The 19,541-nt window shown below is 39.2% G+C and overlaps 1 protein-coding gene across 6 annotated transcripts in view; it reads right to left on the bottom strand.

The window, feature by feature from the left end:
* The window catches only part of AMMECR1 (AMMECR nuclear protein 1), an 85,242-nt gene that overhangs the window by 11,842 nt on the left and 53,859 nt on the right, over positions 1–19,541 (bottom strand). For 5 of the 6 annotated variants that reach the window (XR_008749728.1, XM_055818302.1, XM_055818300.1 and 2 more), the window contains 3 exons: positions 10,407–10,521; positions 1,947–2,037; positions 183–279 (listed from right to left, as the gene is read on the bottom strand). Coding sequence is in view for 4 of the 6 variants with exons in the window: in XM_055818302.1 (XP_055674277.1) it covers positions 183–279; positions 1,947–2,037; positions 10,407–10,521 (303 nt within the window). In the remaining 2 variants the exon portion in view is untranslated. Of the gene's footprint in view, positions 1–182; positions 280–1,832; positions 2,038–10,406; positions 10,522–19,541 lie in introns of those variants that run through there. The other variant, XR_008749729.1, reaches the window with a different exon arrangement.

The following is a 19,541-nucleotide window of genomic DNA, read 5'->3' as shown; positions in this document are numbered from 1 at the left end:
ATGCAAGGCACAGATACTCTCAGAAGTCCGTACTGCTATTGTGAAAAGAAAATCATTAATAGTATCTACTATTAGTAGTAAGGAAAGCTTACTATTAACAGCTGAAATCAGCACTTACCAGGAACAAACGCATCACAGTATTACAAAAACAGGATTTATCTGTAGCAGCCCACGATGCATACCTGGTTAGCTTTATTGTTTTCCTGAATTCATTTGTAATCGGAGCTTTGTAGCCTCCTTTCCTCAATAAAGAATCTATGGTTTGAATGTGGTCCCATCCTGTGGAATTGTACAGTAGTAAAAATTAGTGAGAAATACAGCAATAAGGAGAGATGTTGCAAAAATACGGTACAGTATCTAGTGTTAGTGATAATGAAAGTGCTCTGCTCAAGTTCTGTAAAACATAGAACATTCCTCCCTACTTAAGAACAAGTGAAGGAAATATAATGTATAGGATTTCTTCACACACACAGTTTGCTCTACAGACATCATATTTTTCTCATAGTTGAAATATTTTAAAAGTGGACCCACTATATCGAGGTGTTGTAGACTGGGGGCGAGATACAAAATTAAATTTTTCTGAAACATTCAGCTATGATCCTGTATCACAATCACTTTATAAATTATAAATGGCTATGACAGTATCAAAAATTAAATTTCTGTATAGCATAAAATTTAAAAGAACTTTTACTTGAACATGTGCAGAGAGCTTCAGAGATTACTTCTTCATAAATATCACAACTTTACAGTAATATGTCTAATTTCAGAACAACTACATTATATTACAGATGTCTGTGTAATAAAAAGTGATGGATTAAAAATACAGATTCTTCACTGCTCTCAATAAAATCTTCATACTTCAAAACTCCTATTTATTGATTTAAAAAACCCTAATATTTTAACTAGCTGTTAGACACATTATGTCCGAAAAATGCAATTGTATCAATCACATTGTTACATTAATTAAATAAAATAAAAAAAAAAGAGGCAGTTTTGACTACATAAAAAAAATACAAATGGGTAGTTTTGGGTAATTTAAAGAGCCAGATTGCAAGGCATGGTCTACTAAAACTATTTAGAAATTTAAACACACTCTCTACTCCACCAACTCCTAAATTTAAAAAAAAGCTTGGGAAACCTCTAAACTTGTAAGTGACTACTTGAAAACAGAATTATCAATTAAAGATGATCTTCAGTAAAGGCCTCACCCTGTTCCTCAGAAGCCCAACTCAAATACAAAAAGGAAAAAAAAAAGGGCAAAAAAATAAAAGCAGCAATGCAAAATGTAAAAAGATTGAGACACACTGTCAAGCTTGGAAGGAAAAACCCAAAACATAGCAAGTAGTCATAGTCAGCTGCTTAGTCCAAAAGATTAGTATTCAACAAAAGCTACTGTAGTTGTTTTAATTCGCAAATTTAAGTGTGTGCCTCTACTAAAAGGGACTTTAACAACACTATTTTGGATTTTCATATTAAAAGTAATTGCCTTCCATCCATCAAAAAACCCCCAGGAAGCCAGTGTTTGTAAAAGGAATTAAGTACTAGCAGAAAGTACTAAATTGAAAAAAAACCTCAAACATTGCAAATTTAGGAGTAAATCTGCTGTTAAGATAATTGACCAGACATCCCACCACTTAACTGTTTTTGCATGTCACTAATATCACAGCGTAACAACTGCATGAAAATTGGCAGCTTTTAACAACTGTAAAGCTGGGTGACAGCACTGTACCACCCTCCAGATTTTGTTTTCCTACAGCCACTCTGCATTTATGACTTGTATAAGGGGACTGATACAGGCATGTAATTGGCATTTTATATAAGAGTCTTCTTACAATTAAATATTGCTCCATCATCTGACATCAGTGCAAGGTCAAATATTGCATTTTAGATTTATATGTACGTTTAAATTCTTCACCAGATCATATGAAATAAAGTGCAACAATGACCTTGCTCCTTTGCAACCTCCGGTAAGTAGGTGGCGGTGCGTTTTGATCCTTTTTCATTGATGAATTCTATTCTAATGCCATGTACACCCACCTGCAAGAAATCGGCAGCTTTATTAGTACATTAAAAGAGAAAAGACACAAGAGATTTCTCACATGATCAAACCCAAAACGTGACCCTTGTAGCGGTTAATACCATGTTGCAAAGTTTCAAGAGGTGGTACTGAAGCGAATGAAATCTTTCTGAAAGGTGCTCTCCTTCTAAGCCTTGTAAGGTCAGTAGCAGCACAAATGTGCTGCTCGGCTGCCGACCGCAGAGCTTCATTTCTGGGCTGAGGGAAAGCCAGCTGAGATGCAAGCGTCACTCTGAGTCCGCTGTCTCCCTGTGACACTGTCAGCAGTGATGCTGCTGATAAAATCACCTGGTCACCAGATACAATCTGCCAGACAACCAAACAGCTGGCAAATCTAATGACGCATCCATTAAGAGCATTAATTTTGTTGAAAGGAACAACTGAGCCAATGAAAGACTTGTCGCACTATGAACTGGAGCCCGGAGCCTTCAAAATTTCTGCTAGCATATGCCAAGGAAAGAGAGATATCCCAAAGTATTCACCTGCAAACTCCTACTTCCATACTACCAGTCCTCTGACAAAATGCCAGCATGGAAACCAGAATTACTAACACCAAGGAGTTAGACACAGATAAAGTTGCACCGCCAAAAAAGAAAGAAAGAGGAAAAAAAAGAAAGAAAGAGGAAAAAAAAGAAAGAAAGAGGAAAAAAAAGAAAGAAAGAGGAAAAAAAAGAAAGAAAGAGGAAAAAAAAGAAAGAAAGAGGAAAAAAAAGAAAGAAAGAGGAAAAAAAAGAAAGAGAGGCTGGACACCCTTCCAGGGCACCGTTTCAGCACCCCTGTTTCAGGAGCAGTAATCCCGAGAGTACCTGCACTCGGATCAGCCGTGCTGCAGGAGATACTCCATTGCCAGTAAGTTTTCAGTTGCTTTTGAGTTCTGTGCGTAAACACAAAGCATTAGTAGATGGCCATTTTTATTGTCACGGCCACATAACCAGGATGTTATTTCCATTTAATTCCAAAGTTCCCAATTTTGTATGTGGAAATGAATAATTTACGGGTAAAAGGGTATCGTGGTGTTTCGTATGGTGTTTCTTTTTGGACACAAAATTCATCAAAAAGTGCTGTAACAGTTTTTCCACTGACAGCCTACTGTACTGTAACTGCATGACAGTCAAAAACCAAATAAGGAATAATTACAAAGCTCTACCACTTGTTCAATTAACGTATTTGCTTATATAAAGACTTCATTTTTTAATCTTTATAGTATTTTATATATATGATATAAGCATGGGGAAACAGGAGGAAGTCTCTTGTGGCTGACTGTGGCCTCAAGAATTTTTCCCCATGAACCTAATACTCTTAATTAGAAAAAAGTACATAGGAAAAATTGTTTTGAGACTAATTAATTTAATTGACTGCAAATTTTAATATGGTATTTCATTACCAAACACTTCTAAACCTAACATGGATATATAATCACCAGAGAGATCTGTATACTCAGATGATGTAATTAGGAACCCAAAAGGCCTGACAGTAAAACAAACCAGTGACAGAAGCTGAAATGAGCCCACCAAGTTCATTCCAAGAACAGAGTAAGTTTTTGCAGCTGGTGATTTTGTAACTGTCTATATTTAACTGCCTAAGCACTCAGATCAAGTATTTCCAGGTTTTGCACACCTTCAAATCCTGCAGAATATTAGATTTTAAATTCCACACAGCTGGTTTGCATAATAGCGATCCTGTAGTATTCCTGAGACACTAACCAGAAGCACGAGTGATGTATTAAGTGTGACGCAACATTCGGGCTGTAGGTAACTGCACTGCACTGGATGTTTCCCATTAACCTTTTTAATGGACTTTTAGGCCCGCGTCTGCAGAAGAAAAAGATGTACGGCAAAATTAATAAGGCAACGCGATTGCACCCACGATTCCTCTGGCTGGGAACATTCCCTAGCATTCTGTGCAGCGTGAATTTCAGCTGCGTCGCTGAGCAGCACCCCAGCCCCGCGCAGATGACCTGGACTGCAGCCCCCTCAACCCAACCCAAGCCACCCGGCCCAGCAAAGTAAGAACGAACCATGCTAAAACCGGCACGGGTGTAGTTAGGAATTTGTTTTGCCTTCCTCAGGAGATCAACGTGCCTGCATTGAGGAAAACCTGTGAAATGTCCCCAAGTATTCCTCTCACGGAGCAGAGGTAAGGGATGGGGGCACATTTGGAAGGCATCACCTGGGCTGGAGCTGGCTCCCCTACCAGCACAGCACTTCACCCAAAGCCTACGGCATGCTGCTCAAACTAAACACACTTGACACGCTACAGGCATGGTTTGGGAGAACAACATCATCTGCCTGTGCAGTTCAGAGAAACAAAACAAACCATCTTCTTCTGCAGATGGAGTTTCTGTCTCGCCCGTCACCATTTCTTGGGGAAATGATTACACAGGTACGGCACTCGGCTGCAAAAAGGCAGCGCAACTGCTGTATCGGCCTCCCAACGGATAGGAATCTATTTAAACTGTTGCTGTTGGGAGAGGAAAGCGAGATAAGGAGACTTCACAAGGCAACAAACCAGCCTCCTCCAACAGAAATATTTCCATAAGGCTTTAGAGCATGAAATACTGTATACTGTATGTCCAGTACTTGTGGATATCAGCCTTTTGGCCCACTGTATAACTGGCCAGAGGCTACCTAAAACTAGGTCCAGTGACAGTATTAATGAAAAAACACAGACCTTTCACTAAATCTAAGGGCTACATTAAACTACATTTTTGTTTTACTTCTGAGGTCCCCTTGACAGAACTGCAAACTTTGTTGGGTATTTATACACATTCACATTCATTTAAACGCGCATCTTTTAATGAATCATTTATTTATGAACATCTCAGTATGGGGCAAAACACGCACATGCCACATTTATTGTTTTGCCAAGTGCTTCTGGCACTTGCTAGATTATTACTCGTAATACCTCTCTATATCTGTCTCAGTTGGGCTAAGAAAAAATTGTTCCAAAACCAACATTCAAGCAACCTCACGTCCAGCTGTTCTGATTCAAAGTTCCAAACACAGTTCACAAACCTGGGCCTCTGGTCCTGACTCTCCAACCACACTGCAACAACGTCAGGCTCATAGGACTATCCACATGGAATTCAGAGAAGCATCCGCAACATCAAGCCTTGCTAAAATTTAAGCTTCTAGTCCACTGTGGAGTAAATTATCAGCAAATAATCATTCTGTTCAGTTTTATCTACAGCACTGCAATCTGTAAGAGGTTTGCATGCAATTATCACTAATTAATTTAAGATAAAATCATTGTAAACATTTTTTTTCAGAAACACATTAAAGCAGACAACAAAGAATCTGTGAGGAAGAATCCACCGAGCTGGAGCAGCACACCTCCACGCACCTGCCCACTCCTTATGCTCACTACTTGCTGCTCTCCCCCTCGCAAGGCCAGAGCGGCTCGATCGCTGAGCACCCCTCACTGAGCACCCCTTGCCACCAGTACAGCTGGTCCAACCGTGGCAAACCCCGCCGGCTGCCTCCCAGTTCTCCCCGTACAAGCGGGCACGCAACCACCTGGTGAACCACACGGGCTGTTCTGGTTATGGCTTCTCCTGCTGCTGCCTTACGGTTTGGCTGCTTCATCTTTGAACAGCAGCGAGTGATAAACATTTTCAGACAGAAAAGCCGGTCTGTAACTTGTACAGCTTTTGACACCACGCAGTGCAGTGACCTTCCCCTTTATTTACCTCAGCAGAGCTATGGCAAGAGCTGTGTAACCTTGTCTGGAAATGGAGAACATGTCACATGGATGCTGACCCCACTTTTTCCTAGCTGAATTCTACAGCCTTTTAGCCACAAATATGTTGGCTTGTTTCTGATCATCTTTAGCAGAGCTTAAATATTACATTCTGATTTAACAACGGCGGCAAAAGACTACTCAGGAGGTCTTCTTTCTATGACAAGCATTCTTTTTTTAATGAATCATTTATTTACATACACGGAATCACTGAATATTGTCCAAAGAGAATAAAATATTGAGCTCAAGACTCTTTCTTCCCCATTCTAAGGAACATAAATTGCAAGAGCTGCTGGTGCTGCTGCACTTGCAGGAAGGAAAGAATTCCCACGCCTCTTAAATGTACTAACTTTGTCAACAATGAAAAGCCACCTTTCAGTCAACATTATTGGCTACAACTATTTACGCTAATATTTAAACCAGTGCACACAGGCTGAAGGCCTTTTGTATCGACATATCAAGCATGTACAATTCTGCAGGTTTTACTTTACTGAAGAACAGCAACTCCAGGACAAAGGTCTCTTTCAAAGTATTTCAAGGAAAAGCTGCTGGTCAATCCCAGTTATTTATTACCCTGCTGGAATTACAATAATGTCTTCCAAAAAGTTTCTTACTATAATTACAATCATAATGTCCTATGATGTTTAATAAAAAAAATGAGGAGAGGGTCTGAATTAGCACGACAGGTTTTACCTTCTAGAAAAAAACCCCACAGACTCTTAATTAACGAGAAGATAAATTAAAACTGCTCATTTGCTGTAACGTGAAATACAGTGTAAATGAGTAGAGGCACGTCACTCTTCTGTATTTCTAGGAAAAAAAGCAAGCAGGGGATACACTTAAAATGGCAAATTATTAATGTATGTGCAGCCACAGCCTGTCAAGCAGGCAGAGCCTGTAGCACCAAAGCTGGAACTGCAAGACCTATGACATGATCACCCCTTAGATATGCCGTTCTGGGATCTGAATCCACTCGCAGCACCCGCTGAGCACAGGCCCAAATCACAGACTTACAAGCTTCACAAACCAAACAGAAGTTGCCTCTAAAGGACCGAAAGCCACAATACTTCACAGAGATCTATTCAAACTCTCCTACGTTCCTTCTTTCAGGGTGCTGCCAACGACAAACACAGTTCTCAGTGCAACATGAGATGCAAAAATATCTGCATTAAGAATCAACAGCAAAACTGGAAGTATTCTGAGGCAGGAATTCAAATTTCTGCAGGAAAAAAAAGGACCTTGTAGAAGGACATATCAAGAGAATGGAAGCGTAGATAAAGCTGAGTTTATGCAGGAAAGGCATGACTGCTAATAATATCAAATGTGTTTAAAAGCAATTGGTCTTTATGACTTGTCTCCCAGGTAGTTCTTTGATATCTGATCTTTAATAACAGAGCAGTACTATTAAAAAAAAACCCCGAAACATATCTTAAAAGAGTTTCTCATGTTGCCCGGTTCTTTGAGACAGAAAGGCTGTGAAACCACCCCAGCAGCACCTGGACCACCGCAATATTTGGTGGGTTCTGTCTAGCAGAAACAAAGAAACTGTTCATACACCTCAGTGTTCACTTCAGAGCTCTGCATCTGTTCAGCTACTAAAGTGAACTGCAATTCATATAAAGTCATGTACACCAAGGATGCTAAATTGTGTTTTGGGAAGCATTCTCATGAACCATGGCATTGAAGTTGTCCTTTTAAGGTGTGTAATTTCTCCTAGTTACTTTTATAAAAGGTAAAAATGGCAGCAATTTGAAAACACATGGGAGCTAATAGCAGTCAATTCACTCCTGTCTCCTCTTTACCTGGTTGAGGATTGTGCTGCAAAAGGATTTCTTTTTACAACAAGGAGTTGCTTTTTACAACTGAAAAATTGATTTATTTAGTTTGGGAAGTTAATTCATTAATCAGAGAAAAGAAGATCTGTCACTCTGCTTCAGGACACAGGAGCCACTCCCGAGCCATGCCTTCAGAGATCTTCTTTCTCTCTAAGCCACCAGAGCACTGCGAGCTGTCTAAATCGGCAATTTTGAAATACCGTGGCAGCAAACTGCTGTTTGGCTCCCACGGGATCATCAGTAGCGTACCTACAGAAGTAAGGTCTCCTAACCAGGCTGGTATTTTTCAGGGTGACTCTAGCATCACACGAGATGAAAGACGCAGAATCTCTCTTTACATCATTCTCTAGACAACCTGAAACATCCTTTTGCCATTAATACCCATAACTACAGCTCCCTTAAAAGAAACGTGGATGACATAAGCATCTCACTCACAGGGGCACAATCAGTGATGAATCATTCTTTTAAAGACTAACAAATACAAATTTTATCTTTCTCATATTTATACACCCCGCCTCTTTCTGCATGGAAAGCTTGTGGATCATCCACGACTATGTATGATTCAATCACTTGAGAAGCACATTTAGCTTACAGGAAAAAAAGAAGAAAAGAACCCAAACAAATCATGGAACCTATTGTGTGACCGTTCCTTAGAAATCCTAGGAATTTTCTAAAGTTTTTAAAAACCTATCATTAAAAACACCTTAAATGTAACTGGGGAGAGCAACTAAGCAAATGGATATCATAAAGGTTATTGTATTTTTGACTGCTCCATTCTTCCCTCGTAAGTCAGGGCTTTCCAATAGGGATCATGAGAATCCATAAAATCAATCAGAACCAAGCAGGACTACAGTTCTGCATTCAGCTTGCTTACACTGCTGTGAAAGCCTCAAGGATGCTGCCACAAGACAGAGAAAGGACACAGAAAGTAAAAGCCTCCTTTGTGTCAAACAAGAATTAGAGTTATGAATCCGAAGCCTCCCAAGGAACAAAGGTAAAGCCAGCCTTTCCAAGGGAGAGTGCTTTTTTGAACTCAGGCTTTAGTTTCAGCTTCTCTTTAAGATTTAAAAATCTTAGAAGTTTATTATTGAGAGATTAAAACAGCTTCTAATATATATAGACTACCACATGAAGAGCGCTAAATGCTATTTCATTATGCACATCACACTTTTAAAGATACATTTTCTGAATGTATTCGTAGTCTGATTTTTAATAAACTGTAAGAAATGAAATTAAACTGAAAACATCACATTGATTATGACCAGAAGTCAACCTAGTAAAGCAAAACAATTCTACCAGTTTTAATTTTGACTCCTTAGCTTGGTTTAGTGTTAAAAGTCACTGTAGTTTTGATTACTTGAGAACATTGTTTAAAGTACTCTAATGGCTCAGTGACAAGACAAACTACTTCTCTGAAAAATGGTTCTTATTGAGAATGCATGCAGAGTTTCAGCTGAGATTTATTTCTGGTCTGACATTACATTAAAAAACCGAATAATTCCGATTATGGTGAAAATGCTGATAAACTCCCAAGGAAACTTTCATTCATCCCATTCAGAATTACATATCAGAAGGTAAGAAGCCCTTGTCATTACGAGTTGAACTGGAAATGCATTTTTATTAGATTTTCAGCTACTGAAAAAACTCATAATGCCGAGGTTACTGCTGGATACCACCATTCTGACACAGTGGGGCCTCATACCATTGTAACAACAACTGAAATTTCTGTTCAATATACATTTGTTATGTGTGAATACAATAGAAAGCCTCTTTTTCTCTTAAGAAATCATAAATATTTAGTAGGGCTAAGTCATTATTAAAGGGAAATACTGTAACTTGTGTGGTGTCTCTGGCATTATAATATGCCTGTCGTCATATATCTGACCATTTCAAATTTTTATGTCCACTCAGATACAGACTCAAAAAGCAACACAACAGTCACACTGACCAAGATAAGAAGTTCATCTCCAGTCCAGTAACTTGTTTTTTTGCAAGCGCCTAATACCAAATAATTGGGAAAAAGCAGAATACAGAATAACACTTCCTTCAGTAGAGCTTCCCAGAAATAATTCTAAAAGCAGCATTTGCTTCCTAATTTCTTTTACGCTGCTGTTCCAAGAGAACGCATGCAGGTTTCCTAGAACCTAACAATTTAGATTCAGCTCCATGTGTAAGTGGCAAAGAAAACCAAGGGCGATGATTTACTTGGCCTCATTATAGAAGGGCTTTGTGGGGTCTGTGCAGGCCACTTGCTCTGAAAGCAGAGAAGGTGCTGCAAACAATAAATAGCTCACTCCTGCTAAATTAGGCAGCTTGGTTTGGGGTTGCCATTTCTTGCAGTGCTTCCAGAAGCACACACGAGACTTTCACACCAGAGCACCCTCTTTTCCAGAATCGATGGATTGATCTACTGTGTTTCTGTAGTTGGCTGTGCTGCAAAAGAGGTCTCAGGACACCGTCACTCAGACAATACCTTGCTTGATGGAGTCTTAGGCATAAACACAGCTGTGCAGACCACACAGAGTGCCAAAGTGGGCAAGAACACAACTTTATTCCATTTTCATGGCTCAGATTTTTAAGGAGATGACAGTTCTATCACAAAGAGGCTTTTGATTCTATGCACAAAACAAGGTGTGCAGAGTGCAGAACAGTGTCAACTACACAAAATTTATGCAGACAATTTAAACGGTGTGGCTTCTGCCATAGATGTTCATGATATCAAAGTAATTTTCTTAAAAGACATCTGACATCCTTACCTCCCAGTCCATGTAGTCACATACATCTTCAAAGTTAGTGAGTAGAGACACTGAGCAGAAAAGCCGTGGCAGCTCATCCCTCGTCATTGGGGGGAAACGACTATCTTTAAGGGCACTGTTGAAGACAGAAGACAAAACAAGAATTTCAAAGGATTTTTTTGTCTGCGTGGTGGTGGTTTTTTGGTTTGTGGTTGTTGTTTTTTAAGTTCAAGGACCTAATGAATCAACTAAAAAGTATAAAGGACAAAAAAAATCCTGATGAAATGATGACCAGTTTGATAACCCAGCTGCCAGTGCAACACACTGACCAACATTCCCAACTTTTTCCTTAGACATTTGTTTCAGTTCTTGGCTGGCCAGTCAGGAGGTGTTCTGAGGGTCATTCCTTCCTGAGCTGACTTTGCTACTGTGACAATCTTACTAATGAAGCGGCAGAATTTTTTTTGGAAAAAGTTACAAAAGCTCTAGCTCTTTCACTTACAATTTAGTAAATCCCTTTCAAAAAGGATTAAACTATACAACATGAAGTAGAGGGGGAAATTCTATAGCCTGCAATAATCAAACACGTAATACAGTAATCAAACTGTAGAACTTAATTGTTCAGTGAAAAAAAAATGCAAACAATCAGAACATTCTCCAAAAAAGAATAACATACATGCTTACTAGCATAGGTGAATATAAAAAGGTAAAAACCAAGGGCTCTACAGACCTGCAAACCTACAGGACTTGAAGATGTTCTGCAAAGCAGATGGAATGATTAGTAACAGGGAAGCTTGCAAACAGCTAAGCTAATCCTCAGGCTAACGCGTCATTCTATAGACAAACATACACCTAATGGGGTAAAATTCAATACAGCGAGGAGCTATCTGTGCACATTCCAGCACGCTTTGAAAAACGAAGCAGTTAACAGACAGCAAGCAGTACCACGAGTGAAAACATCTTTAAATTGATCCTACTTGCATAAGTGTGGTTAAGAACCAGTTAAATTGGAAAAGGGAAGGTTAAAGTGAGTATGGTATCTCATAGTTTTTTATTCTCTTAAGGTTTGAAATGTGACATGTATGAATACAAACATGCTCATCTCCAACAACAACAACCAAAAAATCAGTGATCTGCTAACCGAGCCTTTTGATGAGTAAAGAGAATTTAAGATTAAGAAACTTACTAAAGTACTACCAAGTTCTTCGTGTGGCTCCTTGTTTCATCTAACAATTAGATCATTCTTACTCATTTTACTTGGCATTCGGCCAGTGGTTGCCATTAGCTGACAAAATTACAGCCGTGGCCATGTGCTTACAATATGGCTGAAGTCTCTGCATCGAATACCACCGTTTTATATATCAAGTCGAGTAACTTCAATAAAGCAGACCAAATAAAGATTCATAAGCAAAAAAATGTAAAGTTTATCTTAAGGAAATCATCGTATGTATAACCAGAAATAGCTTCCCATCATGAATTAATACCACACACTGAAGAGCTGAAATAGAACCTTTATTTTTCTGGGGTGGGGGGGAAGGCAGGAGTTTTCCCAGATATGCTACAATTGCAAAAAAGAACATAGTATTGGAATTTATAGACTAGAAGCCCTTCTCCAAGCTCTGGTATTTTTATATTACAAAATAGGTCAGAAATTTAGATTTATGAAGACAAATTCATTATATAATAAAGTAACAATCAGCAGGCCTATGCTACCCATTTTTGAGGAGTAGTTCTAGGCAACCCCAGGTAAAGTTGCCATAGATGTGACAAAGGATGTGGGACAGTAACTAGCCAAGATAAATCTTTTATCATTTATGTAGTATAGACAGGCCTGTGTAGACTAGTGAAGAACTAGGAACACTACTGAGATTTAAAGCATAATGCCTGTGATATTTAACTAATGACTTTTGCTGAAGATGTATCAAAAGATGGTATTCTCCAAGGTTTTGTGGATGGGATTTGCAAAGCTAGCTTTGGAACTGCTGGGGACCAGGCAAAGTTACCATCCTCTACTGCCGAGCATTTCAGAGCAACGTCAGGGATCAACTCACACAGCCACAGAACAGCAGCAACACAGAAAAATACAGACAGCTAATAAGCCCTCATACCCCTCCACATGGCAGGAAAAAAATTAATGTATCGTTAGATAGATATATCTGTAATGGGAGGATACTCTGAAGACAGGGACAGCTCAAACCAAAGTCCATCTAGCCTAGTATTAAGTAATAACCAAGAGCAGCTAGCAGAACAAATGGATATAAGAACATAGTAAACATCCAGGGGTACTTCCCTGGAACACTCTCCAGGCATCCAGTTGTTTATAGCTTAGGTATTTTGAGCCAGAGATGGTATCTCTGCACTTAAAACCTCTTCACGGGTTTATTTAATAAGTGCATGCATATGCACTTTTGATGTTTTACCCCATCTTTTAGTAAAAAATAAAAAATTATGTTCAGAAACCCCAATCCTCTTAGAATCCATTACTACTACAAGTTTGTGTATATGCAAATTTCTCATTTCCCTGAGGTATGCTGTACTTCTATCATATAACCGATCCATTTGAATACACTATGGAAAAGCACCCAGAGAGACAAGCACTATTTCATTAACAAACAACAAATTCAGTTACCTCAGGAAACAACTGTATGCATGGACATTGCCAATATTTGTTTAAACCCATTTTTCATAATTTCTGCAACAATCTTACCATGCAAAACATTTCCCGTATTTTAAGAACTTACAGCTTTCAAAAAAAAGATTATTTCTTTTTGGACAACCTGATACTAGTTTTTTATCTAACTTTCAGTTCCCCTCCCTGAAGCTGCCAAAATGCAGTTGGGAATTTCAATTGTTTGAGGCCAAGGTTGTCTACTATGGGTTTAAGCCTGACCCCAGTAACGTTAGCAGCAAAAGTCTCGGGGAAATTCCCACTCACTTCAGATCTCCTGCACCGGCGCTGCTAAATGAGAAACCATCCTTAGTTTAACATACTTTAAGTTGTTCAGAAACAAACCTCGTCCAATGCACGCGTAAGCCCTATCTCAGCTGGCCTGCCCAAATGCTGAGATAACAATGTGAAACAGGGTGGGTGAATCATGGCAAATTTGAAGATCGATAAAAAGGTGAGATACGAAACCTCCACATGAACAGAGTGGAAGCAGAAAGGCACGCAAGGGCACAACAGCCTCAGGCAGATACAGCAAAGTACTTCAGTTTTAGGGAAAGCAGAGCAATGCAGTCAACACCGCACACTTATTAGCAAGCTTAGCTGGCTAATTCCATTATTCAATAACATGACACTGGCACAAATAGCTTCTTTTACATAACCACCTCATGATAACTAAAATATTGTTTATCCACTGACAGTGCCATTTCAGCTATACCTAGTCCCTTCAGAACTGTTAGGTGCTGTGTTACCTTCCCAGTCTGCTGCAAAACTGTCCCTCAGCACCTCCGTGACTGCACACTGCGTGTGTGTGCATCCTGCGTTAAGGCTCCTGCTGCTGACGGTGAGGGGTATCAGGCAGAACAAGATCAGAGATCGAGGATCAGTCTCTGACACCACCTTTAGCGGTCAGTACAGAACATTGCTGCCATTCTATTCCTCCCTTCCCCGTCTCCAGACCCCTGTATTACAATTTGTTTTTCATCTTTTAAAACAGCTTTGCCTCTGTTGTTACAGACGTAAACCAAAAATTTACCTGGAGAAAATCCGAGTTGACAATCAATCAGCAGTTGGAAGAAGCCATACTAAAGGGAGATGCCAACAAGAAAGGATCTGTTTGTGCTGGTGAGCTGCATGTGAAACATTCTGTCTGCTAATGCATAGTCCAGCAATTACACCTGATGCCAATTTTAGAAGAACTAGCTTAAAACTGCATAACCCGGCCCTAACAAGTTTGATCTCAGTGCATCACATACTACTATAAAATTGGGAAACATTCACCTTTTAAGTGCTGTATGCGACACTTAAGAGTATCGGTCACCTCAAACATTCTCTTATTGCTACCGCAGCTGAAACTCTAAAGTGAGTTCCAGATACCGCTGGCAGACCTAAGAGCAGCCCTGCTCCCTATCAGCTCTTCACAGGTTAATGTTTCCATTTTTGCAGTTTTTAATGCTCAGTTAGCAGGAGACCTGTGCCATTAGATGCTTCCCTTCACAATTCCGCCGTTATCTTCGAGCCTAAACTTTCTCTCCGTGGGTAGTGAGTAGGTCACCATGCACTGGCTGTTCTGATGCTGTCAGTAGCACACGCGGATGGAATCCAGCAGATTCCTCACTGGCAGTTGTCCACATTGTACAAACCCTAAGCTCTCCATGGTTAACGGACTGGCATCACCCTCAGAAGTGTCAGCAGATACCAACACTTACCGAGGGCACAAAAGCTTGCAGGAGCTTTTACTTTTGTTGTCCCTGTTCTGGGAAGAAAGAAGAAGAGTTTCTAGAGGCAGCAGCCTAGCACCGATCATACGCTCCATACGCTCTACAAGGACGTAGGGATGGAAACTGACTTTTGCCTCACTTGTCATGTTGATGTGCCTCGTGGTGACCAATTCAAAGCAATCATAAAATACTGACAAGGTAACACGCTGGTTTTCCTCAAAAGCTTGCTACTGGTCTGAGCTGTTCAGAATGAAAATTCACTGTGTAATTAAGTGTCGGCATTTCTGATTAAGAGAGGAGACTGTTCTGTTTATCTGATAGAAGTATTACTTTTTGTAGTATTAGAATGTGATTTTACAGTCTTACTCAATGACAGATTCTTCTGTTAGTTCTTCCATTAGAAAGACAACAGGGTTCTTACAGAACAAAACATAGCATATTAGATACCAGGTTTAAAAAAATATTAATTCCACAATTTTTCTGTTAAACTTAGAATTACAGAAGGGTAACTGGAAATGATTAGTAAAATAAGCTGGAAAAATTAGACAGAGTTCAAAACTATCTTTTAAAGAAAAAAATACTAATTTAAAAAGCATTTTCTAAGCCATCTGTTCTTCATTCCTTAATGCCCAGAACTAATTTACATATATCGCTGCTGACTAAATGGAAGTACATGGTAGTGAGGAGTTGAAAAGAAGCAGTGCCAAGCAAGGGGAATTCTAGCTGGCCAATAAAAGGACATTAGTTTTTCCACATGGAGTTCTGCTCCATGTTACAAGCGAAGCAGGCAAAGTCAAAATTGAATCCTGTTCAAAGAAAGCTATTTTTAGACACAAAATGCATGCACACACACGCACAGCCTTTCTAGTTAAATATTTATGCAGTCTTGGGTGTCCTACTAAGATCAAGTAATTGCCAGTCAACAAAAAAACAAAACAAAGTGTTACTCAATTATCAGTTTTTCTTCAGCTAAGCCATGCTATACAAATCTCAGCTTCTCCTCAAATGAAGTTTATTTGGCTATAAGCTCTCCAGAAATGGTTTTCTATAATTAAATTTTCCACGTACTATTCCTCCTTGTAGTTGGGATATAGAGAAGCTTGCAAACACTTTAAAGACACTGAACATATTTAAAGAAAAGGAAATTGTTTGAAGTATTTTGAGTTATCATAACTAACAGCATGAAGTTTAGCAAAAAAATTAAATTAAAATTTATATTCCTTATGACTACATCTTGGTTTTGGAAAATACCACCAGAGAAGCTCTCTGAATCATCTGAAATAATAATATTAGCAGGTGAACCAAAATGCAATACATCATTGGGTTGTTCATTTGTAATTTCTGTAGGCTATAAAAATGTTTTAAAAACCAAAAAAAGTCAGCTTCAGTCTTTAAAAACCTATGGCTCTTATATGCAATGCAGCAGATGGGTAGCAAACAGTAGGACACAAATTGGGGAAATAAAGAAGTAGTAACAGAGCTACATTACTCACTTTAGAAGTGACTGAAAATCTTTGTGATTGAGTTTAAAGGATCCTTTAAAAAAGTCTGAGAGCATATAAGCATCAAAAATAGTAGAGAAGGATTTAGGTATAGATGAACGAAGGTACTAAACAAATTGTGTTCTTAAAATTTTATTGTTTGCTATTTAGTAACAAATTATTAACAATGAAATTTCTCACTAAGCCTCTTTTTTGGGGACAGTCACATCTACAGACCCCCAAACTAGATTAAGAGTTTAGGCAAATTTGGATACCATTTTTTACATTACTGTAAATTACTTCGGGGGCTTAAACACAGGGGAAGGAGATGCAAAGGATGCTGTCAAACACGGGGCATGGTATCAGTAATACTCACTTTTATAGGAAGTGTAAATGAGGCAGAGACATTAAATGACTCACGCCATTTAGGAGGCTTGCACAGTGAGTCAGTGACAGAATCAAGAATAGAATCCAAGATCCCCGACTCCTGAAATCTACTTTTTGTGACAGCCTCTTTCACAATCTGCTCAGCCTACCATGTAGAAACACAGCTCCCAGAGGATTAATCAAAATAGAACTGATAAATTTAAGCAAATTAATCAAATTGGAAAAAAATAAATTTCCCATTACTTTTTCAGTTCGCTCTGCTATAGGCAATTTTCTCGTAACCATTTTCCGATACTGAACACAGCAAAACCAAACCAGAATTTTCTGGCATCTAAACAATTCTTCAGATATCATCAGTACAATTATGAAAAAATAGGCTAAAGAGCTCGTTTTGCAAACTATTACCCTCTTTTGATAAACAGTACCTCGGCACTACTGTTACTTAAACCCTGTCTGCTCTGAACAGCCTTCTCCAGTTAGCTCACTAAAGGTAACTCCGAGATTGATTCTTTCATGGAGTGAAATCTGCTTTAGCAGCATTACCCCAGCAAATGTGCTCAACGAAGTGGCTCTGTGTCAATAAACTGAGCCCAAAGGGCCTCACTAGTCTTCTTCAATTAATTAAAAACATCCTGAAGTTAGTGAGAGGCAAACTCACTGGATTTTAGATAACAGCAAAGAGGGGTGAGAGCAACAGGAGATACTTTGTGCCAGGGTTTCAGGAAAAAAAACCAAACGTCAATATTTCCATTGCTGGGTTACTGATCAGTGAAGTTAGTTAAAGAGTTTTACTTTTTCATTCAGTAATTTCAATAGGAAGAAATTAAGGAACACTTCAGCGGATCACCAGTATTTTCCGAATGAAAATCAGCTATCATAGCTCGGTTTGGCAGAGACCAGAAAGAACTAGGAGCTTCCAAGTCACGATATGCAATTAATTTTTAAGCCAGAATAACAGGGCAGAGTATGCTCTTCTTCAGAAAGTGAAATTACGATGAAAAAACCTCTCCTAGCTTTCAGCATAGGAGATCAGCCAGCCTAACACGACCCACATGACAGCCTTCTAACAACTTTTATTTACGACCAGCAGAGTTTTGCCAACTGAAATGGCGATTTCAAGGCATGATTTACATGCATCATCAAATCACTTGAATGCAAGGAAAAAGAATGTATTTATATTGTCTTTTTCTTTTCATTTTGGTCAGACTGGAAAAATTTCCAGGAAACAAAACAACTGTGAATGACGTGTTTTTCCTGAACCCTCCCTTACATTTGGGAGACAGAAAGGGAAAGAACAACATTTATGCTTCCTGCACATTATGTTGCTAAGTGGCAGTCACAGGGTAAAAAAAGACAGACTTGTTGACATTTGGCACAGAAATACTTCTCTGAAGTTCTTAGCCTATTCTGCTAGCGCAGTGCAGCAGGTAACGGCAACAGCGTTTCATGTGGGAGAAATAAAGTCTTGATCTGGCATTTTGGCTCTTCAATCAATTTTTTTTTAACACCACAAAACTGAAGTATGCCAGAAACCCTCTCTCCCAATCTCTGTCTGGATTCAGACCTTTAATACGAAGAAGGAATATTCTGATGCTGACTGCCATGCCTCTAGAAGACAACTCTGAACACGTACGTAAATTGTTTAGAAAGGCTCATCAGAAAAGGCCACCTCCATTCATTGACTACGTAAGACAATCAGGTCTCTCTTTCAAGGCAGAGGTGCCTAAAATAAGCTGTCTATATGTCCTGCATAACGCCTTAACTCTCTAGCAAGTGTGGAAACCGTTAGCAGCGTGGAAATTGTTAACTGGTTAATATAGGCAAGGCTGCAGTTACAGGACACAATACACTAAGCCAGCAAACACATCTGGCTGGTTTGAATTTACCAAGAGTCATTCAGCTTTTAAACAAAAAAAAAATACCAACAAATTTAAACAACACTGCAGTATTGGATATTGTCAGACTTCTTGCAGATGGTGTAACAATATAATGCATTGATTAAAAAAAATACATAGCATCTATTCAGAGCAAAGGAAGAAACGGAAAGATAACAAAAAGTTTACAGTGTTCCATTTCAAACATTTTCCTGAGAGAACACTTCAGGTTGTTACAATACCCTGGAAGGACAAACCAATACACCAAGTTTTTATTACCATTTTCAAATTGCTGAGTAACAAGGAAAAAACCACCTCTGGGCAAAAGGCAAACTATCTACGAAGGAGAGAGAAACCATCGTTCACTCTCTTCAACGTTCCTGAGCTCCTCTCCCAGTCAGTAACAGTGGCAACAGGGACAAGGACATTTCCAAGCCTTTCTTTTTTTTGATTCAGGTGTCAAAAGATCTAAAACCTTCATCTTGAGAGAGTTTGCTACAGCCAAGACACCTAAACTTCTTCATTGTTAAAATTATTCATCTATGTCTTAGAAATGCTAAAAAAGTATAAAAAAATAAAATAGCAAGGCTCCGAACCAGCGCTGCAGCCTCCTGCAGGACAATGCAGGGTAATTCCCAGCTCCCAGCTCGGGATGCCACCACCTCTGTATCCCATGGCAGATGCCCAGCTGTGCTGTGCGCTAATACTGGTGCTGTGCAAACCACGCCAGGATGGTTCATGGTCTGGAATGAAACAAAGTGGCTGTTGCTGGTGATGACAGAACCCAGCAAAACCTTAACAGTCCTGCTTAATGGGACTACTGTCAAGAAGAATGCTGAGGGGGGGGGGCAGGGGGGGGAAGTAATTTTAGAAGTTCACAAAAACTGTGCTAAAACTGGTACATGTTTATGGTTGTGAATCAGATTTTTGTCAACACTTCATTGTCGATCTGCAATTTCTTGAAAGACGTATTTAAAAAAAAATTAACTTAAATATTAGACAAATACATGAGGGGAAAAACCATAACT

The sequence above is a fragment of the Falco peregrinus genome, chromosome 13, assembly GCF_023634155.1.
Source record: "Falco peregrinus isolate bFalPer1 chromosome 13, bFalPer1.pri, whole genome shotgun sequence".
NCBI lineage: Eukaryota > Metazoa > Chordata > Aves > Falconiformes > Falconidae > Falco > Falco peregrinus.
This window is presented reverse-complemented; position numbering and strand designations above follow the sequence as displayed.